A 23,799-nucleotide genomic window follows, 5' to 3' on the forward strand; every position below is an offset into this window, starting at 1 on the left:
AGCGGGAAGAAGTTAATGTAAAAATATATAAATAAGCTTACCTATTGCAATTGAAAAATCCCAAAACGCGAACGTCCAAATGCAGCTGAAAAATCCCTAAGAACTGTAAAGTACGAGGCAAAAGCTTGTTCTGGAAGACGGCAAGTAGCATGTGTTTAACATGGAGACAAGCTTGATGTTTAAGTACCTTTTGTTTACCATCAGATAGGAACGTTTAGGGCAATAAAATGCAAGATGCGCAGAGAGAAGAAACACATAGGGTTAGTGTGAAAATAGCTACAAGTGTGAAAAGGACTTGTCTGCTAAACGTCAATGGAAAGCAAAGGTTAAAGGTTAGCTATACAATAGATCTCCACATTTGCATGGCAAAATCTCCCCATTTGCATGGGGCCTACTTTACAAACGCAGACAACACGCCGGCAAGGTAATTTACTGTTTAACATGCAAACTTTACCATTTCAAGCATGTCGTCAAATAAAAGAAGCCACATTTATTCCCAGCAAGCGTTTTTCATTGACAGACAACACGCAGCAAGTTAATTTACTGTTTAACATGCAAACTTTACCATTTCAAGCATGTCATTAAATAAAAGAAGCCACATTTATTCCCAGCAAGCGTTCTTCATTGAAAGCCAGCCTTGACAAAAACAACACGACGTCTAGGTTAAACGTTAATACAAAAAAAAAGTTAAGGGGAAGCTTTAAAATAGGAGTTTCGTTTCTTCAAAATCTACCCAGTTACTGGGAAATGTATTGCAGACAACACGGCGGCGAGGACAGTGATTCAAAAGCACACCTTGTAACACAGCACCAGTATTACTCGAAAAAGATCTCCACATTTGCTTGGCAAAATCTCCACATTTGCATGGGGCCTACTTTACAAACGCAGACAAAACGACGGCAAGGTAATTTACTGTTTAACATGCAAACTTTACCATTTCAAGCATGTTGTTAAATAAAAGAAGCCACATTTATTCCCAGCAAGCGTTTTTCATTGACAGCCAGCCTAGACAAAAACAACACGACGTCTAAACTTTTATTAGTGATAATATGAAAATATGCACTCGGCATGGCAAGATCTCCACATTTGCATGGCGCCTACTTTACAAACACAGACAACACGCAGCAAGTTAATTTACTGTTTAACATGCAAACTTTACCATTTCAAGCATGTCATTAAATAAAAGAAGCCACATTTATTCCCAGCAAGCGTTCTTCATTGAAAGCCAGCCTAGACAAAAACAACACGACGTCTAGGTTAAACGTTAATACAAAAAAAAAGTTAAGGGGAAGCTTTAAAATAGGAGTTTCGTTTCTTCAAAATCTACCTAGTTACTGGGAAATGTATTGCAGACAACACGGCGGCGAGGACAGTGATTCAAAAGCACACCTTGTAACACAGCACCAGTATTACTCGAAAAAGATCTCCACATTTGCTTGGCAAAATCTCCACATTTGCATGGGGCCTACTTTACAAACGCAGACAAAACGACGGCAAGGTAATTTACTGTTTAACATGCAAACTTTACCGTTTCAAGCATGTTGTTAAATAAAAGAAGCCACATTTATTCCCAGCAAGCGTTTTTCATTGACAGCCAGCCTAGACCAAAAGTATTGCAAGTTAATTTACTGTTTAACATGCAAATTTTACCATTTGAAGCATGTCGTTAAATAAAAGAAGCCACATTTATTAACAGCAAGCATTCTTCATTAAAAGCCAGCCTAGACAAAAACAACACGCCGACTTTAAAAACTTATGCATTTTATTACCAGTTAAAGATAGCATATTAAATAGTCACATGCTGAACTGTTATCACATTGCCGGCATTAATATTGCGCATTAAAAATAAAGCTAAACACAAGCATGTTATTAAATAAAATAAAACAACATTTATTTGCAGCAAGCGTTCTTCATTGAGAGCCAGGCTAGGCAAAAACGAAAGTAATGAAAAGTGAAACTGACATGAAGACTCCACACACGGCAAGCAGCGCGCTCCCGAGGTGAAATCTGACAGCCTCAAAGCGCGTGTCTGGTAACTGTCCACATTCCTAGGTACAGGCCCATACGGGCCACAATAGGTCTGAAGCAGACACCTTCAATGCTCACGCATTGAGGGTAGGTCTGCTCGACCTAAAAAACAGTCAATGTTATCCTATGAAGGAAAATAGTGTTATCGGTTTTGAGGTAAGTATTTGGTAGTAGGAGTTGAGGTTCTGGGAGTAGAATCAAGGGTCCCCCAGGGTCAAGGATGCACTCTTATTACACCCTCAGCGGCACTAGGGCGGCCGGATGCAGAGTGCTGAGGCCCAATGTTATCCAATGGGGAATAGGGGGCCTCCGGTTGGTGGCTGCTGACGAGCAGGCAACTTGGTTGTGGGAGCAAAGCTCCTAGACTTTAGCTCAGGACAAATGGGGAAACAAAGTAGCACTAGGGAGGCTGGGTGCAGGGTGCTGTTTCGACGTCAGGCACCCTGTTTGCAATGGGGAAACTCCAGTTTGTAAAGACACTGCAGGCTTGGGGACGAAGGTCTGGGTGCGACCATCACTTCGAGAGGTAAGTTGGGGGTTGGTTAGGTACTATCGGATCCTCCTGGAGTTTGCCCGCTCGTGCCGTGGACGGCAGGTGCAGAGTGGTGTGGATTTGTGGTGTCCGGCTAGAGGTTGCAGATGAACAAATCCGGTGTTCACGGGAGACACTGTCTTTGTGGTTGAAGCCAAGCAGGTCATCCAGGGTTTTTGAAGTTGCTGGCTGCACAACACACTGGGATTTCGCACGAGCAGGTTTGAGGTGGAGACAGGCCGGTAGGGCTGGGGCCAAGTCAGTGGGCGTCTTCCTCTTGTTGGCTTCGGCACGGCTGTTCAGTCCTCCTTATTTTCTTGTAGTTGGTTCTGGTCTGAGGAAGCAAGGTTCAGGGGTGCCCCTAAATACTAGATTTAGGGTCGTAACAGGTAGGTAAAATGTAGGGACCAATGGGTCCCTTCCCTGGGATGGGTACACCACCTATTATGCCAACCTCCAATGGGAGGGACGGCATGAGCTTGTCCCTGGTTGGCAGAGTCCCCACATCTGCAAGATGGCGGCAACTGAGAGTTGTGCTTCACCTTGCCTCCCCCACCTGAGGGGTTGAGTTGGCAGAGGTGTGCACACCTCTCCTCACTTGTTTTTCCCGCCAGTTCTCCCGCCCAAAGTGGGCATCAAAACCAGTAGGAACCAGTTGCTGAAAGCAGCAAGTGGCCTGGGGAAGCTCACAAAGGCAGCAAGCCTTTGAAGCTTCCCCTTCGTGAACCCTGCCCATCCTGGGGGAGGAGGCTTGGCACCTCGTCTCGGTATATGCATTGTTTCAGGCCCCAGAGAGCAGCAGTCTCTCGACCCAGGGGTCCAGAAACATGTCTGGTGGTGGCAGCTGAAAGCAGCCTCTCCGCCTGGACACTAGTGGTAGGATAGTTTATCCAGTATTAGGGTATCTTTCATAGATTCACATGCCTGAATCATTCCCCGTCGTCTGGATGGGAGTCCCGGGTACATAAGTAAAGTAATGTCCCATTAGACATAAAGAGTAATAGGCCTTAGGCCTCACATTATTAACATATCCAGGTCCTTTTGTAATAAGGACCAAACTCTTAGAGAACAGCCAATCAGCTATCACTACCCTCTGGAACTCTCCTAGAATGAACTCTAGTCCTTCAGATTTTCATCCGCACGTCGTGCTAAGGGAGTCTCCACTGAGCTCTGCTCAGGTTTTCCTTGTTTCTTAGATTCAAGTGATTTTTCCTCTGGAATATCTTTGTCTGAGTGAAGTCTTATCTATCTACATGTCAGACACTCCTAAAAAAGGCCTATTTAGGCCCTGTGGTACCTGTAAAAAGAAGGTTACATGCCGACGACCAGCATTAGGACCCATTTTAGTGAAAAAGGGTTTGCATACTAGTTTAGATTTCATGCATGCTTTTTGGGGTTTGATAAAGATACCTCTATTGCCTGGAAAGTTAAAATGATACATAAAAGCTTTACACTCCTTTTGTTGGAGAGACAAAATATTGATCATCTGCAGTCTACACATGACTTCCCAGTACATTTCTCTGCAGATGAATCCCTTGCACACAGCCTGGACGCTCTGGGAAGAGATGGTGATAAATACTAAGCTTAATTCTTGTAGAATTATCCAATTAAAGACACGAAATTCCAATACAAAACAAATCAAAGTGTTGGGTTAGAATATACTAACCAACAAGTAGCTATTGCTCAGTTTAGACAGTAATGAATCTTTAGCCAGTCATGTTTTGCATTCGGGAACTGGTAGTTAAAATTGTTTCCATGCAGTTAAGGCCCTACTGGTTCCATCCTGAAGCGTAATATTGACTAAATGCCAATATTGGCTGAAGGTGTCGCACTTGAGCCATTAAATGTTACTCTTGGATATTGAAGCTTGACGTTGCTGCTGCTTTAGAAGTATGGAGCACACTGTTCTGTATTAAAGGAGATTCTGCCTATATATCGCGATTATATTGCATTGCTTCATGCGAGACTTGTGAGGAAAGTATGTGAATAGAGGGACGGGTTTAGTGAATCTTCCTGTTTTTCAAGTTATTGTTTTCTGACCAAATGTGTCATTCTTTAACACATGTCTCTCTCAGCAGGCAGTTGCTGATAATGCTGATTCTGTGACCGAGCAAGAAAAGACGACTGCTGCAGGTTCGGGAGCCTCCGATGACAGGTGAGGCAAGAACATGGATTATGGGAGTTCCTTTCTGAGTCCGGACAATAGAAAGCCATTGACTTCAAATAATATACCAAATCACCTCTAAGTACAAAAAACTGCATCACCATCTGGCATTTCCTCAGTCTGAGGGTATTTAAAGTAAAAGCAACATTGATATGTAAAAGGAATACAGTACAGATATTTACTGTCATACACAATCGCAAATAGAAAAAATAATAATCTGACGGCATGGCCACACAAAGGGGCGTTTTAATAATTTACTCTTGAAGGGTTCTCGTTTCATCAGTCTTCTCCAAGGAGGGGGGAGTGGGACAGAGAAAGAGGAAAGAAGAACAAATAGTACTTTACGACTCTTGACTCATAGATGGAGGAATATGCAATGCATCTGACTCTAAAAGAGATTCAGACAACAGGTTCAGTTTGAAGCAGTTGTGTAGATCCATCAAAGAGGGCTTTCTATCTAGAGATGCCTCACTTCCTGAATGTCCCAGGTGTCAAACTGGACATTGAAAGGTCTGACATAGCTCTCCTGCACCAAAAGGGAATGCCAGCTCCGTTTTAGCCCCGAAAATGGAGCCGCAGTGATATCACTGAAGCCATAGAGAGCCCACTCTGGTGCTCTCTTGTTAGTTATGGTTTTTTTTGTCCCCTTTGCCGCTGGTCAGAGCTTTTATCTTCCTTTGATGTGAATATTTGCCCTACTAAATTATTTCCTCAAGCAATGCATTGGGGATATTTCACCACCAAAGAAGTCAGAGTTTAAACTAAGCCTGTGCAGTGTTCGTGGAGTTCTGTGCTATGCGGAGCTCCGCGAACAGCGGAGTGCATTAGATAAATTCTGTTTGTTATGATTTTTAGGGTCAGCTGCTTGTCTGCACTGTGCACTCATCGCGAACGACACCATGCACAGCGCAAGCGGGTGCTGCTTCCTTTATGCCGCTAGAGTAGATTTTTACTCGAGCGACCGCTTTATCAACACAAACAGACGGTTTCTCAATGCGAGAGGTCGCAAGCATACGCGACCGCTCGCAATGAGAAATCTCACCGACCGCATTCAGATCTCGCTGGGATGTTGATTTTTCGCGCTCGCCAACTTGATGTTGACGATCGCGTATGAGGAAGATTCTCGCAAGGAGGTGGATTTTCTTTGCGTGCGCTCGGCACGTTGACTAACGCGAGCAAGTAAAAAACTCTGCTACACGAAGCTGAGTTTTTTGGAACTCCGCAGAGTGCGGAAAACCCCACAAGGGGAGTGCACAGCCCAGACTTAGTTTAAACCCTGTGGTATGTCTGAGGGTCATCTGTCCTTCATTGACTGACATAACACTGTCTGTGGTGTCTGGGTTTTAGGGACAAGTCTGCGTCATGTGACTGGTCATTGCATACATTTGAAGGTGATTAAGAAAAGGGAGGGGCCAATATTTTTATGTCCAGGCCAAATATGATCATTTTAGTAGGTGCCGGCCAAGATCCAGATACAAGTTCACTTGCCATTCATCATTCTCATCAAAGTACTCCTGGGAGAGGCGGAAGAATCATAATTTAGAAGCTCAAGAGACATTCCAGTTCTTTCAATGGGTTGTTACGGTCAAAAGGCAGGTCTCACCCTCGACCTTTTCCACTGACTTCTTCTTGTGTGCCTGAGCTAGTGAAAAGCATGCCTCTGCAGGAAAACTCAACCTCTGCCATTGCTACCATTGGTGCCCTTTGCAATACTGGAAAGGGCACCAAGTTTCCAGCGTCAGGAGCCGACCCCCTTGTGTTCCACAAAGCAATGGTGGCAGTGTTCCAGTGAGCGGTAGACCCTTTGAATGTGCCATAGGCCCCTTGAGAATGCTGTCGGGGCCCATGAAATTGTGCAGGGCGTGGCCTGCCTCTTTGTGGGAAACGTGAGGGAATCTGAAGGTGATTAAGGAGAGGGTGGACAAACTTTTTATGACCCGTACCAAATATGACCATCTTAGTAGGTGCCAATCCAGATCAGAGTCTGCTTCCTGTTCCTTGCTCTCGTCGAAGTCATGGGAGAAGGGGAAGAAGCATAAATGAGAAGTTCAAGAGACATTCCAATTCTTCCAGTGCCTGACTACGGTCAAAAGGCAGGTCCCCACCTCGACCTTTTCCACTGGTACCTTCCACTCATGTGCTAGTTAAGAGCGTGCCTCCACAGGAAAACTCACCTCTTTAGTTGCCACTATCAGTTTCCTTCGCAATATTGGGGCTGGTCTACACTCAGTTTCCGGCGCCAGGAGCCGACCCACTTGTGTTCCTTAAAGCAATGGTTGGAGGTGTTCCAGCGGGCTGTAGACCCCTCTAGAATGCCGTCAGGCCCCATGATAATGTTCAGGGCTTGGCATGCCGCTATGTCAGGAAGAGGGGCTATGTCAGGGTGGGAAGTTACCAACCCCACTTTCTGAAAAAGTTCAGCTAGCCCAAGTGAAGTACCAGTGGTCCACAACACTTCCGAAGTAGGCAATGCCAGTGCACACAGTCAACCCAGCATCACCAAATGTCTTTGCGCAACAATTCAAGGGCAGAGGTAGAAGCTGCCAAAACCAGCTTTCATCCTCCAGTTTTTCCCCAGCAGTACCAGGGAAGTCATTTTAATTAGTCCTAGAAGAAACATATGCTATCAGTGGACGGACGGGTATCCTACTTTCTACAATCCTGAATGGTTTGTCCAATTGTAGCGTGTACACCTACCTTTCAACAGTCAGTCTGCACCCATTTCTTCCCCCTGCAGACCCTTAAGTCAGAGAACCACTAGTGGATATTGTTGCAGGAGATGGCAGTCCTCCTACAGCAACAAGTTGTGGAGTTGTTACCACGGCTGGAAATTGAGCAGTGGTCCTAATCTCTGTTCTTCCTGGTTGTGAAGGAGGACAGCGGTTTCGCCCACTCCTAGAACTCTGGCTTCTGAATTGTTTTCATATGCGATCAAGATGATGTCCATGGCTTGGTTCCTTTTGGCTCTGGAAGGAGAGTGGACGATGTAGGAAACTGGCTTTTTATGTAGTGTACCAAAAAAAGGTACACTATGTAGAAAGTCAAGATTACCCTTTTTTCCTTTAAAATAATGATCGCAAACACTCTCCTTTGTGGTTGGGTGGGCAAGCAGTTTAGGCTTATAAAAGGGCAGTGTTAAGCATTTATTGTACACCCGAAGTCAATAAATGAGACATGCACTCAAGAAGAAACTCAAGACCAATTTAGAAAATGAACAGATGTTCGAGGCATGTGTGACTGTAGATACACATGCTTTGTATATTCCTACCATCTAGTGTTATGTCCAGATATGTGCAAGTTGTTTTTCTTCAAAGAAGTCTTTGGAGTCATGAGTTGGTGAGTCCTCTTGGTAATAATGCGCATGGGCATAGCATTGTTTGTTTTCTTTCCACCGTCTGATTCGCACTTGTGTGCCTGCGCTTCGGGTCAAGACCGTTACAGTGCTCTGTTTAGTTTGTGCACACCCTCGCCAGTATGGTTTTCGATCGTGTATTCCATCTTGCTTATCGAAAAATAGAAAACGTTATCACTTGTCGAATCAACGTCCTTCCACTGTGGCCCTCAAGGGCCTCCCCCTTAAATCTGGAACGGATGCCTTTCAGTTTCTGCCTGTACTGCCTCGCAAAATCCCCCTGGACCGACCTTCATCCGGAATGTAACCTGTGTTCATCACCGGAACATAAGGAGGAGGGTTGCGAGGCCTGTCTTATCTTTCTGCTCCAAAAAGACTTTCAAACTGTGGGCATGTCAACGTGAGAGGCAGCAAAACAGTGTCGAAGATACTCCCGACATCTTCGGACATCAAGATGTCAAGGAAGAGAACGAGGAACTCCCTGGACCATCTGTGGGGGAGGAAGAGGCGTTCTCCGTTGAGGGCAGTTCTGTCTCTGACCCAGAGGTTGAAATTGAGATGTAGGACATTTCATCAGCTCAACAGTTAGTGAGCACGGTAGCCCATATTGCCTCATCTTGAACAACCTAAGAGACATTTGGCTCCCCAGCGCCAGAAACAATGACATCACTCCCTCGCAAGACCTCTGCAACTCACTCGCCTCGTTCTTCCACCGCAAGATCGCGGACATACACAACAGCTTCGACGCACAGACCACGCACCCTACCACCGAACCAACTCCCGCCACCACCACCCTCTGCAACTGGACCCCGATCAGCACCGAAGACACCACCCGCACGATGAACTCCATCCACTCCGGATCACCAACCGACCCATGCCCACACCACGTCTTCAACAAAGCCGATGCCATCATCGCACCCCATCTCTGAGACATCATCAACTCCTCCTTCCACACCGCCACCTTCCCGGAGAGCTGGAAGCATGCCGAGCTGACCGCCCTCCTGAAGAAACCAACGGCGGACTCCACCGACCTCAAGAACTACCGTCCGATCTCGCTCCTTCCTTTATCGGCCAAAATCATCGAGAAGACCGTCAACAAACAGCTTGCCGCCTTCCTCGAGACGAACGGATCCCTCGACCCCTCGCAGTCCGGGTTTCGGGCCAACCACAGCACCGAGACCGCCCTAATCGCAGCCACCGACGACATCAGAACCGTGATCGACAACGGGGAAACAGCGGCCCTCATCCTCCTGGACCTCTCTGCGGCGTTCGACACAGTCTGCCACTGCACCCTAGTGAAGCGCCTCAGCAACATCGGAATCCGAGAGAAAGCGCTGGAGTGGATCATCTCGTTACTCACCGGAAGAACCCAGAGAGTCTGCCTCCCTCCGTTCAGATCCGAGGCCACCGAAGTCATCTGCGGCGTACCATAAGGATCTTCACTCAGTCCAACCCTCTTCAACGTCTACATGAGCCCCCTCGCAGCCATCGCACGCCAACACAACCTCAACATCATCTCCTACGCCGACGACACCCAGCTGATCCTCTTCCCTCACCAACGACCCCACCACCGCCAGAGCCAACCTACACGAAGGGATGAAAGACGTCGCCAACTGGATGAGGAACAGCCGCCTTAAACTGAACTCAGACAAGACGGAAGTCCTCATCCTGGGATCATCACCCTCCGCCTGGGACGACTCCGGGTGGCCCCCGGCCCTGGGCACCGCCCCCAAACCAACGGACCACGCACGCAACTTGGGCTTCATCCTGGACTCCTCCCTGTCAATGACCAGACAAGTCAACGCCGTCTCATCTTCGTGCTTCAACAACCTGCGCATGCTCTGCAAGATCTTTAGATGGATCCCCACTGAAACCAGGAAGACCGTCACCCAGGCACTCGTCACCAGCCGACTGGACTACGGGAACACCCTCTACGCCGGAACCACAACCAAACTTCAAAAAAGACTCCAACGCATCCAGAACGCCTCCGCACGACTCATCCTAGACATCCCCCGACACAGCCATTTCACCAGACACCTGAGAGACCTGCACTGGCTCCCCGTCAGCAAGAGAATCACGTTCAGACTCCTCACCCACGCACACAAGGCTCTCCACGACCTGGGCCCCAAGTACCTCAACGACCGCATGACCTTCTACACGCCCACCCGCCAGCTACGATCGACCAGACACGCACTCGCCACTGTACCACGCATCCGCATAGCCACCGCCGGAGGAAGATCCTTCTCCTACCTGGCAGCCAAGACTTGGAACTCCGTCCCCACCCACCTTCGGCGAACCCAAGACCATCTCTCCTTCAGGAAGCATCTCAAGACCTGGCTGTTCGAGCAGTAACATACCCCTCTCCCCCAGCGCCTTGAGACCCTCCCGCTTTACAAATGCCATGATTGATTGATTGATTGATTGGTTCCTACCGAACAAAAGGCACTCAGACAACCACTGCCTTCTGGCCAAGGCCATCCCCGAAAGACTGACTTGAACATCCCACCCTCTAGCTCAGTGCCGGAACGCCAGCCGAACCATCACCATCGTTCACTTCGGTGCCGAGTCGACCTTTGGTACCAAGCCAACTGCAGGTCCCTTTTACTTTCAGTTCTTTTTTCCGGCTCCTGCTAACAGGACCCTGGAGCATTGAGCTCTTCCTTTTTCAAGGGTTTATTGGAATTTTGTGCACTTTTGGTGTTTAAAAGTGTTTCATTTTGTGTGCTTTGTGTTTTTCTTCACTTCTGTGTATTTGTTCAGGCTTTTTAGGGCTCTAAAATGCCTGCTCTCTTCGACAAGTGCCCAGAACGTGGAAGGAAGAAGTCCAAGTCTGATCCACACGACGTCTGCATCCTCTGTCTCCCTGCTGCACATGCCCCTGAAGAATGTGACATCTGCCAGACCTTTTCAGCAAGGACCCTGAGGGAAAGGCTGAAAAGCAGGCTTCAAGGCCTAGAGGAGAGACAACTGCAGGCTGCAGGTGGGTCTGGGCATGCTGGGAAGGCTCCCTCTGCCCCTGCTGAGACCTCTGGGGGGCTCCCCAGAGGCAGGAAGCCCAGCAAAAGGTCCCGGTCTCCATCGACGTCGATTGTATCGGCGACGACGTCGAGAGGGATGACGACGGTGTGTTCCCCATCTCCCCGGGGCTCCGGGTCGAGACGGCGTGAAGGATCGACGTCGAAGGGCCTGGGTAGGCCGCCTTCGAGATCACCGTTGACGGATTCTTCGTCGACGTCAGCGTCGAGCCATTGACGTCGAAGAAAGAGCGGCAGGCGTCGGCGCTCGCCGTCGAGGCGATACCGCCGGTCGCAGTCGAGAAGACGGTCGGCGTCGAGGGGATCCTCGACGTCGAGGACCTCGAGGAAGTGGACGACGTCGAAAAGGAGTCGACGCTCATCGTTGAGGACTGAACGTTCGATGTCGCAGTGGCGGCGTTCGGCGTCGGGGAATATAAAAGTCGCTAAAGGCCTTTGCTATGTCGCCGTCGTCGGTGACCCGCTCCCCGTCCCGTGTTGCAATCTTTTGCACCATGTGTCGCTGCTACCATACTCTAGGTGCAGGGGTCACGCCGAAGGGGAGGGCTCTGAATTGGTAATTTTTGCCTGCTGTCACAAATCTGAGGTACTTGTGATGTGCTGGGTGTATAAGAATGTGAAAATAGCCGTCCTTTAAGCTACGGACTGACAGAAAGTTGCCTTGCTGGAGAAGTGAGATTACTTTTTGGAGAGTGACCATATGGAAATGCTCGGACAGGATGTAATGATTTAAGGGCCGTAGATCTAAGATTCGCTGTAAAGATACATCCTTTTTGAGGATTAGGAAGTACATGGAGTATACACCTGTTCCTTGATGTTGTAGAGGGATGGGTTTTATAACTCCTTTGAGCAAGAGAGCTTGAACTTCCTGTTTGAGTTGTAATTAGTGTTCCTAAGAGCCTGTGTGAGTGTGAGGTGGAATGTTTGGAGGTGTGGTAATGAGATTCAGACAGTAACCATGTTGGTTAATGTCCAACACCCACTGGTCTAATGTTTTTGATTGCCATGTGGGTAGGAAATCATGTAATCGTCCCCCAACAGGTGTTAAATGTTCATGGGGCAGGAGAAGGAAGTCACTGTTTGACTAATGACTTTTGGAAGGAATTTTGGATTAGTTCTTAGAACCACTTTATTACGGTGTAGTTGTAAAAAACGTTCTGGTATTGTGACAGCTTGTATCTCACTTACTCTCCTAAGAGAAGCGATAGCAATAAGGAAAGCTGTTTTCCACGATAGTAATTGCAGTTCACATTTATGTAAAGGCTCAAAAGGGGGTCCCATTAGGCTTGTAAGAACAACGTTTAGGTTCCATATTGGAGAAGGCGGCAACCTGGGTGGTACGATTCTTTTTAATGCTTCCATAAAAGATTTAATTGCAGGTCCTCTGAAAAGAGACAGATGCTGTCTGTTTTGTAAATGTGCTGCAATTGCTGCAAGGTGCAGGCGTATGGATGTATATGCCAAGTTAAACCTTTGTAAATGTAAAATGTAACAAATGATATTCTGGATGGAAGCATCTAGGGGGTCAATTTGGTTATTGGTGCAATAAATGGCAAATCTCTTCCATTTAACAGCATAACAAGCTCTCGTAGTAGGTCTCCTGGCCTCCTTAATAATGTTCATTCAGTCTGGTGGTAGGTTAAGATAACTAAACTCTAAGACCTCAGGAGCCAGATCGCCAAATTCAGTTGATTTGGGTCTGGATGTCGGATGTCTCCATGGTTCTGCCTGAGCAGGGATGGAGTCAGTCGTAGCTTTTGGTGTGGAACTAGAGATAGCTCTAGCAGTGTGGTGAACCACGGTTGGTGTGCCCATGTGGGAGCTACTAAGATTAATGTGAGAGACTGTTGTCTGAGCTTGCGCACTACTAATGGTATTAGTGGTAGTGGCGGAAAAGCGTACGCAAATCTGCCTGACCAGTTCATCCATATTGCATTGCCCTTGGACAGCGGGTGTGGAAACCTGGCGGTGAAGGTGGGGCATTTTGCGTTTTCGTGTGTGGCGAACAGATCTATATCTGGATGACCCCACTTCTGAAAGAATGGTTGAAGAACCTGCGGATGTAGTTTACATTTGTGAATTTGTTGTGTCTGTCGACTCAACAGATCTGCTATCTGATTGTGAACTCCTGGAAGGTGCTCTGCCAACAGATATATATTTTGTGGAATGGCCCATCTCCAAATGTTCTGTGCGAGCTGGGACAGTTGTAGAGAGTGTCCCCTCCCCCCTGTTTTTGTATATAATACATGGCTGTCATGTTATCCGTCCGGATCAAGACAGCTTTGTTTTGTACTTGTACTTGGAATGTTTTGAGTGCTAAGAATGTTGCTAGCAGCTCTAGATGGTTGATATGCAACAATTTTTGTTGACTGTTCCATTGTCCTTGAGTTGTATGATGTAGGAGATGGGCTCCCCATCCTGTGAGGGATGAGTCTGCTGTGAGCACTAGTTGTGGAACAGGTTCGAGGAACGTTCGCCCTTTTGTCAAGTTTTTGTTGTTCCACCACTGCAGAGAGCGATGTGTGCGGCTGTCTACCAACACCAGGTCTGTTAGTTGACCTTGAGCCTGGTTCCACTGCTGTGCTAGGCATTCCAGTAACGGACGCATCTGCAGTCTTGCATGTGGTACTATGAAGATGCAAGATGCCATCAAGCCTATTAGTCTCATGAACAATCTGGCTTGCAGAGCTTGTTGCTGTTGAAAGACTGTGACTATGGCTTGAATGCTCTGTATCCTTCCTGGACTGGGCTAGAGCTGTAGACTTATTTATTGTAGCCCCTAGATACTGATGTATGTGAGAGGGTTTTTTTTAAAATATTGTTTATTGTTTTTTCGCAAACAAAAAGCATGACAATCGATTAATCCCCACCCCCCAAACGAACACACACTGCGCACCAAGTCAAATCCACAGTTATCAATATTCTACCCAGATCTCGACACAGCCTTGAGGCGAACAACCCAATTCAGGGCAGGCGGCGGCAAATCCATAACAAAAGGCGATTTGTACATCAAAGGAAATACAATCTGCCCATGACAGTCCCCCCTCCCCCCATGCGTGGCACACACCCCGCTTCCCTCAATCCCACGGCTCCGTTATTGGGGTGGTTGCAGTAGACCCCACAAGTCCCCAGCACTCGGTAGCGCTGGGTTCCCTGAGGAGACAGGAGATCCAGTCAATTCCCCGCAGATCTCTACGGGAGCGTTAATGTCGGCCGCATCGCTGATATATGTCTGGTAAAGGCCCCAAAAGTTTTTCGGGTGGCTCGAGGGGGGGAGCAGCTCACTGTAGTGCTCCGACTGCGTACAGCAATACAGCGCCTGGGCGTGGGCACCGGGCCCCTCATCCAGCAAAGTGCGACCACCCGCCTGGCCATAAGCATCCCCATATCCACTAATCTGCGGACAGCAACAGGCAGTTTCCTAGAATGTCCTAACATCGCCAGTCGGGGACCAAATCAACCTCCACTCTCTTGCTAACCTCAGCAAAGATGGAAACCCAGCATGCTGGCACAGCCACGCTAAATGGAGAAAATTCGCCTGTGACGCACGGCACCTTTCACACTCTGCCGAGTCGCGAACACCATACCTATGCAGCCATTCTGGGGTGTAGTATACTCTGTTGAGAAATTTGAAGGGAATCAGCCTGCTTACCATTTAAAGAAATATGCTCAGTGTTAAAGCAGCAATAGCGCCACATGGCATAGTCTATGGGAACCTGCAGGTCTCTTTGCCAGGCCAGACGAGCTGTAGTAAACTGTTGCTCCCTGTGTGACATCGCAATTTTATATAAGTTGGTCAGTAATTTGCGGGGCATCTCAGTCTTAATAATATATGTAAGTTCGGGGACTTCCGGCGGTTCCGCCAGATCGTCTCCCAGTAGTCCCAACAGGGAGATGCGAACTCTATGGACCTGGAATAGCAAAAGTAAAGAGACGTCCGCCGCCATTCACCGCGACCTGATCCGAGGTTTTAACCTTCTCGTCCTGGAATAGGTCCCCGCTAGCTTAATGTTGAGCTTGCGCAGGGCTTGCACCACACCTTTCCCTTCCATGGGGGATAACGACTGAGCCCATTCCACCGGCATGCTAGGCGAGTAGAGCAGCGCCCCACCCCGGAGCTGCTGAAGAATATGCCACGCATGGTTTGTGGCCGTGATGGAGTCCAAGATCCCAGTCCTACGGTCCATTGGACCAAAGACAGTAGCCGTGAGCGAATGTGGGTCGGCAAATACACTTTCCATACGAACGTGGGGGATGCGTCCGTCACCGTGAACCCAAGTGTGCAAGTGCGCCGCCTGGGCTGCCCTATAGTAAAGCTCCAAGTCTGGGGCACCGAGGCCACCCATGGCGTTCGGCAGTGTAAGGATAGTCCACTTCGCTCGGGGCTGTTTGCCCGCCCATGCCAGTTTGATCATAAGTTGCGTCAGTCTCTGAAAGAAGCCCCTAGGTAGTACCATCGGGATGGTGGCAAACAGGAACAAGAATCTAGGCAGTACTACCATTTTCATGATAGATATGCGGCCAAGGAGTGAAAGCAGGAGTCTGCACCAAGCCTCCACGTCCTCAAGTTTACTGAAGGCCACCCCATAGTTTTCACAAAACAGGATCTCAGAGTCGGTGTGGAACCGGACTCCCAGGTACCTGATCGAGTCCGTGGTCCACAGCAGCGGATACTCCATGTCGAATTCCCGGGTTTACGGGGTGAGGGGGAAGGCCAGCGACTTTGCCCAATTCACTTTCAAGCCAGAGAGGTCACCAGAGCGCACCACCTCTCTGAGCATTGAAGAGAAGTTACTTTCCGGATCGCGGACGTACAGCAAAGTGTTGTCAGCTTACATCGAGACTACGATCCTATATGTGGGGAAGCCTATACCCTCATTGCCGTGGTACTCTCGTAGTGCGCACGCTAATGGTTCTGCTACTAAGGCGTACAGCAGAGGAGACAGCGAACACCCTTGTCGAGTCCCCCTGCAGATGGGTAAGGAGTCTGTGACTAAACCGCCGAGCCGCAGTCTGGCCCGAGGTTGAAAATATAGTGAGCCTATCATCTGGAGGAACGGGTGGCCCAGTCCCATGCGCCGCAGCACCAGATGCATAAAAGGCTACTACACCGAGTCGAAGGCCTTTTCCATGTCCAGGAAAACTGCGATTGCCTTTCGGTCTTGCTGCACGTGTTGCATGGTGCCAAGTACAGTGCGAATATTGTACGTCAGGTTCCTGCTTGGAATGAAGCCCGCCTGTTCCGGTGCGACCAGCAGTGGCGCCAGGAGCGCTAGGGTATGTGAGCGGGGTTTAGGTGCGACTTGGTGTAGTTGATGGTGAACCCCAAGTTGTGCAACGTTCGAATTGTCTGATGTGTGTGTTGGACACACTGATTGAATGACTTGGCTTTTATGAGCCAATCGTCTACATAAGGGACGACAAGTATTTGTTGTCTTTCTGAGATGTGCTGCTACTACTGCTAGGCACTTTGTGAATACTCGTGGTGCCATTGTCACTCCGAATGGAAGGACTTTGAACTGATAATGTTGTCCTTCTAGTACAAACTTAGATACTTCCGGTGAGCAGGATGTATAGGAATGTGGAAGTAGGCGTCCTTTAGGTCTAGTGTTGTAAGGAAATCGCCTTGTTGCAGCAGTGGCAGCACTTGTTGTAAAGGGATAATATGAAAATGATCCGATTGTATATAATGATTGAGCGGCCTGAGGTCGAGAATCGGTCTTAGTGTCCCGTCCTTCTTGGGAATTAGAAAGTACAGCGAGTAAACCCCTGTTCCTTGTTCTTGTAAAGGAACTATTTGTATTGCGTCCTTTTGTAGAAGTGACAGAACTTCTTGTTTGAGCAGAGTAAGGTGTGCTGTAGACATTGGATGCTGCCTGGGTGGTATGTGTGGAGGGGTTGCTGTAACTTCTAGGCAATAACCATACTGGATAATCTGTCGTACCCACTTGTCTGTTGTGATGGAGTTCCAGACAGGCAGGAATTGTGTTATTCTGCCCCCCACATGAGTGGAATGCTGTTGGGGGAGCAGAGGGAAATTACTGTTGTTACCTCAACCTCTTCCTTTATTGTGGTTACCTCTATAGCCTCCTCTAAAATATCCCTTGCTAGAGGATGTTTGTGTGTTAGATTTGAAGGATGTTGCGTTATCTGCACCAGTTTGTTTGGAGCCCCCTCTATAGAAGGAGCGACAAAAGGAACTTCTAGTTTGTGTGGACTGTAAAGCTCCCATAGATTGGCAGTGTCTGTATCCTTTTTCATCTTCTCAAGTGCTGTGTCTACTTCTGGACCAAATAATTGGTTTTGATTAAATGGCTGATTTGAAATGGTAGTTTGCACTTCCTGTTTAAAGCATGTCTTCTAAGTTCGACACTGGTATTTACAGCCCTAGATGCAGTATCCGCTACATCTAGTGCACACTTGATTGAGGCATTAGAAATAAGCTTGCATTCTTGTATAAGGTCAGTTGCTTGTGCCTTATATTGGTCAGGTAGATGTTCTAGCAGTTTTTCTAACTGATCATAATGAGCCCTATCATATTGTGAAAGGAGTGCTTGTGTATTAGCTATGCGCCATATGTTGGTAGCTTGCGCAGCTATTCTTTTGCCTGAGGCATCTATGACCTTGGATTCTTTGTCAGGTGGGGGTGCCTCACCTGAAGTTTGTGAGTTTGCTCTCTTCCTAGCATTTGACACAACTAGTGAGTCTAATGGTAGTTGTCCCTTAATGTAGGTTGGATCTACAGGTGAAGGCCTATATTTTTTCTCAATTCTAGGATTTAAAATTCTAGTACGCACAGGCTCTTTAAAAATTTCAGGCGCATGTTTGATGACCCCTTTTATCATAGGAAGAATTTGGACAGCTCTCTGTGATTGTTCAAATGTATCTAATAGAAAGTCTTCCTCTGCCTCATCAGAATGCATTGTAACCCCATGGTAAATAGCAGCTCTGTTTAATAGGTGCCCAAAGCCAATGTTATCTTCTGGAGTAGAAGGTTTTGATGGGTATGACTATGGGTCAGGAATATCTGGTATATCCTGTGGGTTTGGGTTCTCCCAGACTGTGTCACCTGTAGGGTATGGGAAAGGCTCATCTGTGTCTAACCCTCCTCCTAAACTATACTCATCATCATTTTGAGGTGAGTGTGGTGATAAGAGAGGAGAATGTGAAGGAGACATCTGAGGTGACTTGTTAAGAGGAGCAGGAGATGAAGGAGAAGGAAGTATAGGTGAAGGGGGCATAGGGGATGTGGCAGAGTCCTTCTTGGCAGGAACCACAGGTGTGGATGTTTCATCTGCCTTCCTTTTCTTGTGAGGTGTAGTGGACGCCTGAACGGTTTTTGGGTCAAAGTAGATCTTCTTTTGCAGAGGATCTGGTTGGAAAAGTTATTCTCCTTGTGGAACCTTTGTTTGCACCGATTTTTTCGGTACCGGACAAGGTTGTTGCTTGTCCTTTGGCGTTGTTTTCGACGACAAAGGTGTTGTTTTTGGGGTCGTAGGCTGTTTCGAGGTGTTGGACGCATCAAAATCAGGCCTTGTTTTTGGTGTCGTAGGCTGTTTCGAGGTCTTGGACGCGTCGGATCAGGCCTTGTCGGTTTCTGCACCGAAGACGGTGTCTTCGGAGTAGAAGAAGGTCTCTTCGGCTTCGAGGCGTCGGACGCTAGCTTCGTACCCTTGTCTTTAGAAATCGACGGTTTGGGAGCCAAGACTTCTTTCGGTTTCGGTGCAGAGGGAGCTGGTGGGATCGGCACGTGCGGTTTGCTCGGTAATGAGCTACCGGAAGGCTGAGTTACTTTCTTTGGAGCCGGGCTCGATGGCGGGGCTGTCGAAGTGGTTTTTCGGTCGCGACTGGGCCCCGGAGGCGGAGTGTTGACCTTTGCCTTCGATCTGGGTGCTGTGGGTGGTGCAGGGGCAGTAGTACTCACGTGCTGACCCGATGGTATGGAGTAATCTGAGTAGTCTGCCTCTGATACGATCTGGAGATCATTGGAATCTTCTTCAGGAACGAGCGGAACCTCCTCGTCTAAGATATCCACAGGTTCTGGAGCTGATCTCTGCATGTCGTGTCGACGGGCCCTCCGATCTCTGATGGTTTTCTTGGATCGAAAGGACGCGCAGGCTGTACAGCTGGATTCGTCGTGTTCTGGCGATAAGCACAGGTTGCAGAGCTCGTGTTGGTCTCTGCGTGGAAACTTTGCTCCACACCCGGGGCATCTCTTGAATGGCGTCCTTTCCATGAGGTGTAGGCCTCACGGCGTGGATAGGCCCAAAGGTCCGCATCGACGACAGGAATCGAGCTGATGGATTTGAAACGATATTAGTCGGGATCGGAGTTAGTTTGGAGAGTTTTGGGTAGTTTTTTGCACTTTGAAGTGCTTGAAAAGTCTATTTCTAGCCAGAGCGGAAAAAGTTCATCCGAACCCAGTGGCGGAAAAAAACAATCTAATGATGGAACCATTGCCCATGCGCACTATTGTCCAAGGGAGGAGTCGCCTATTTCGTGACTACAAAGACTTCTTCCAAGAAGACAATAGCATGCAATCATCCGAGCCCAACACCAGGTGGCGACCTAATGCTAAGTGTACAATCTGCAGCTAATATGCCTCGAACCACTTTGAACTGGTAGTGTTGACCGTCTAGTACAAACCGTAGATATTTCCTGTGAGCAGAGTGAATAAGAATGTGAAAGTAGGTGTCCTTGACATCTAGAGTGGCAAGGAAATCGCCTTGTTGGAGTAATGGTAGAATTTGTTGGAGAGTGACCATGTGAAAGTGGTTGAACTGTACGTACAGGTTTAACGGTCTGAGGTCTAATATTGGCCTTAGAGTACAGTCCTTCTGCGGGATGAGGAAGTAAAGGGAGTAAACCCTCGTACTTTAATTGTGTATGGGAACTGGTTCTATTGCATGCTTTTGCAAGAGACCGAAAATCTCTTGTTTTAGAAGTATGAGATGTTCTGTGGACATTGGACGTTGTTTGGGAAGTATGTGTGGAGGGGTAGAGGCGAGGTCCAGGCAGTAACCATATTGGATATTTTATCTCACCCACCTCTCTGTTGTTATGGAACTGTTATTGAGCTCCAGCCACAAATCGTGGAAGAACCTTTCTTCCAGCTCCACAGAGTTAGGGTGGTCCTTCACTCCAACTCAAAATTCCTTCCAAAAATGGTCTCTCATTTCGACCTCTATCAATCAGTTGAGTTATGGTATTTTTTCCTCAGACTCAAATGCGGAGAGGGCTCTCCATTCATTGAATGTTATGAGAGCCCATATGTACTACATTGACAAAACCAAAGACTTTTGAAAAACCAAACAACGTTGTTGCTTTTTCGGCCCCCTCATAAAGGAAAGCCCATATCCAAAGCAGGCATTGCCAGGTGGATAGTTGCATGCATTCAGACATGTTAAGTTAAAGCAAGAAGACTTTACCTAACCCATTAAAGCACACTCTACTCGCAAAATAGGGGCCTCTATGGCTTTTCTAGGCAACATCCCACTAACTGATATATGCAAAGCAGCTACATGATCTACAGCACACACTTTCACTAAACATTGTGTGGATTTTCTAGCATGCCTACAAGCTAATGTAGGTCAGACAGTGCTACGTATATTCTTTTGAACAACTGCAACACCCACAGGTTAGCCACCGCTTTAGTGAGCACTGCTATACAGTCTATGCAAAGCAAGTGTTTCTACTGCCACACATCCCTCAAACAGATTATTACGTATGCAGTTAGCATCTGTTTTTGGCATGTAGTGCTGTAGATTCACATGAACCCAGCCTCCTCCCCGGACACTGTTGCAGTTCATTTACTTTTTTTTTTTAATATTCATGGACATCTTTTAACTCAAACTTACTGTGCACTCCATTCTCACCTGCCTGCAGGAAAACAATCTGACAATGGAGTCATTACCCATGCATATTATCTTGTCACCAAGAGGAGGAGTAATTCTACTTTGTGACTCAAAAGACTTCTTTGAATAAAAACAACTTGTACACATCCTGTTCCCATACTAGATGGCAGAAGCAGGCACAGTATGTGAAACGGTTTCACTACATGCCAACAACAAACACTTACAGGGTAACCTAATCCTTTAATATTAATTTAGACACCAAGATCTTTGCAATCAGGTAAGTACTTTTCGAGCTAGAGATTTTTAAGAAACGCAGAAAATACAACTGTAAGATTTGAGGCATGAGCCTTGAATGCATTAATGTTATCCTGTGAAAGAAACATGCACTGCATGGGGATACTTGCAATCGAGTTATAGGGTTGTTGGTCTGGGCTTAAGGTAAGTAGGGGCCACGGCCCTTAGAACCACCAGCATTTTGGGTTTACTTACCCTGCTGTGTCCGGGTGCAGAGGTGCTTGTCACAATGAAAGCCCCAATAGCTACCGCTCAAGTCAATGGGGAAACCTGTGACCAGAAAAGAGCTGCAATGGGGACTGGGGGACCAGTCTGGCAGACCCTTAAGGGTCTCTGGAGCAAAGGTGCACCATCGGTAGGCTCCAACTCTGGCTGTGGGGCTCAGGGGAGAGGTGTTTTGTCAGGTAGGTCGCTTGCATTGGAGGCTCTAACTTTTTAGGTCGACCTGAAGATAGGGAGAAAACAGGGCCTTCCTCGAAGATGGCCTCTCTGATACTGATATGGCACGTCGGTAGGTCTGTCGTGTTGGTGGTGTTGTTAGATGGACATTGAAAAAGTCTTGGCTGCTGCAAGGGCTCCAGTACACCAGGAATTGGTGCTTGAGGGATCCTGGAGAATCTAGCGTTTTTAAACTTTAAACTCACTGGAGAGACCAGACTGACCTCATGGTGCTTTTAGGAGCTGGGCTGCTGTTGCGTCGGTGAACCAGACTTTGTGGTCGGTGGCTGCAGGGAAGTGGCTCCTCCACTTAAAGGGAGATGCTGGCTGGTTGGCAAAGTGCTGGCAGCCCTCCAAGGCTCTGGGAGGATGCACAGCTGTAGGACGAGTCAGGTCTTTGAGATTATCTGCACATGAGCAGGCAGGGTTTGGCGCAGAAGTCAACAGCTAGTCCACAGTTCTCAAGTCTTAGGCTCTTCTTTGTCCTTCTTCTTTCAGGCTTTCGAATCTGAGTTTTTGGTTTCAGGGGGCCACCTAAATACTAAATTTTGAAGTGTTAAATTGAGTGACGGGTAGTAGCCAATGGGCTACTTACCCTTGGGGATACTACACCCCCCTATATGACCGCTTTCTGTGGGGACAGTCAGCATAACCCTGTCCCAGAGGTACAAATTCCACCAAAAACAAGATGTTGGAACCCTTCTTTCCTGGCGTACATCAGGGAGCCCACCTTCGGGGTGTGACTAACCTGGAGTGCAACACCACAACTGCCATAGCTAATGTCCCACTTTTTCTGGCACCAAATGAGCCTCAGGGCACAGAGTGGCATCTCCCAGTTCTTGTAGAAGCTAAGGTTGTGTATGAAAGGCGGAAAGGGCTGGAGGTATGTACACCTTCCCCTGGAGCAGGCATTGTTTCTGGCACCATACACCGTGGCTCTCACCTGCAGGGAGTCAGAAACGTGAATGTGGTGGCTGTCTCGGCGTTACCAGTCAGTCAGCCAGCATACTAGACACTGGTATGTTTTTCAGATGACACCTTTAAGGTGCTCTCCAAGTGCATGTCGTAATAACTATAATACTGGCAACAGTAAAAATGTATTAAGTCAAGGTGTTTGATACCAAACACAATAGGTTTCAGTAAAGCCATTGCGTAGCTGGGGAAATTGTAAAGGCCAGTTCGATATACATATACTTAAGCTGGCTTCCCTGTTGACTTGTACCATACAGCAATGGACCTAGACAGCACAGTGGCATAGCTGCTTATGCAGATATGCCCTCATATTTAATATAATGCTCCCTGTCTTAGGGCTACAAGGCCTGCTGTAGGGGTGACCTACATAAATTACATGCAGTGACTTTGGCATGGCACACAGTGACTGTCATGTTGTGTTTTCAGACATAGTTTGCACCATGTCACACTGTCTGCAATGGCGGCCTACTTTCAATTTGTATGGGAAAAGGAATAATACATGCTACAGCCCTTAGGGACTCTCTTTAGTACCCATGCCCTAGGTACCACTTACTAAGAACTTACAGGCGTGCTAAAGTGTGTGCCAATTGTGTTACAATTAGACCAGTTCACCTTGTTTTAGGGAAAGAGCACTGGCAGTGGAGCCTGGTTAACAGGGACCCGGTGCACATTGATCGAAAACATCAGTACCAGTGGGCAAAAGTCTGGGTAATGATGACAAAAAGTGGCACTTTTTTACAGATGGGGTCCTAAATTTACAGGATGCGTGCTTCCTCATACTAATCCTGTGGTCTCAAAGAAGGTAACTGCGTTTTGTATTGGGCTACACTCAGTACCAGACCTAGTCCTCCTGTTTGGGCTCCCCTTGGCTCCTGGAATCTTCATGAAGGCGATGGCAGTCTTTACCGACCGTCTCAAGATGTCGGAAATGTCAGTGTTCCTGGAGGCCAGCTGTTCAAAGCAGTGTCGCCAAAGATGATGATGCATCACCTGCAGGTGATAATGCTCCAACTTCTGTTGGAACTAGAGATCAGAGGCCTTTGGTCTCCAGGGGAGCAGCGTCTTCATATCAACCTCCTAAAACTACAAGCAGTTTGGATAATGCTCCAGTCCTGCCTTCCCTTCATGGT

At 47.7% G+C, this 23,799-nt stretch overlaps 1 protein-coding gene across 7 annotated transcripts in view; it reads left to right on the forward strand.

Annotated features, from left to right (window-relative positions):
• LOC147712816 (zinc finger CCCH domain-containing protein 11A-like) overlaps positions 1-23,799 on the forward strand; it is a 507,151-nt gene that overhangs the window by 457,869 nt on the left and 25,483 nt on the right. For 4 of the 7 annotated variants that reach the window (XM_086923487.1, XM_086923491.1, XM_086923492.1 and 1 more), the window contains one exon: positions 4,636-4,715. In XM_086923487.1, coding sequence (XP_086779613.1) covers positions 4,636-4,715 — 80 coding nt within the window. The remainder of the gene's footprint in view (positions 1-4,635; positions 4,716-23,799) is intronic. The other 3 variants (XM_086923489.1, XM_086923493.1, XM_086923490.1) reach the window with 1 other exon arrangement.

Source organism: Lissotriton vulgaris, chromosome 5 (assembly GCF_964263255.1).
Source record: "Lissotriton vulgaris chromosome 5, aLisVul1.2, whole genome shotgun sequence".
Classification (NCBI taxonomy): domain Eukaryota; kingdom Metazoa; phylum Chordata; class Amphibia; order Caudata; family Salamandridae; genus Lissotriton; species Lissotriton vulgaris.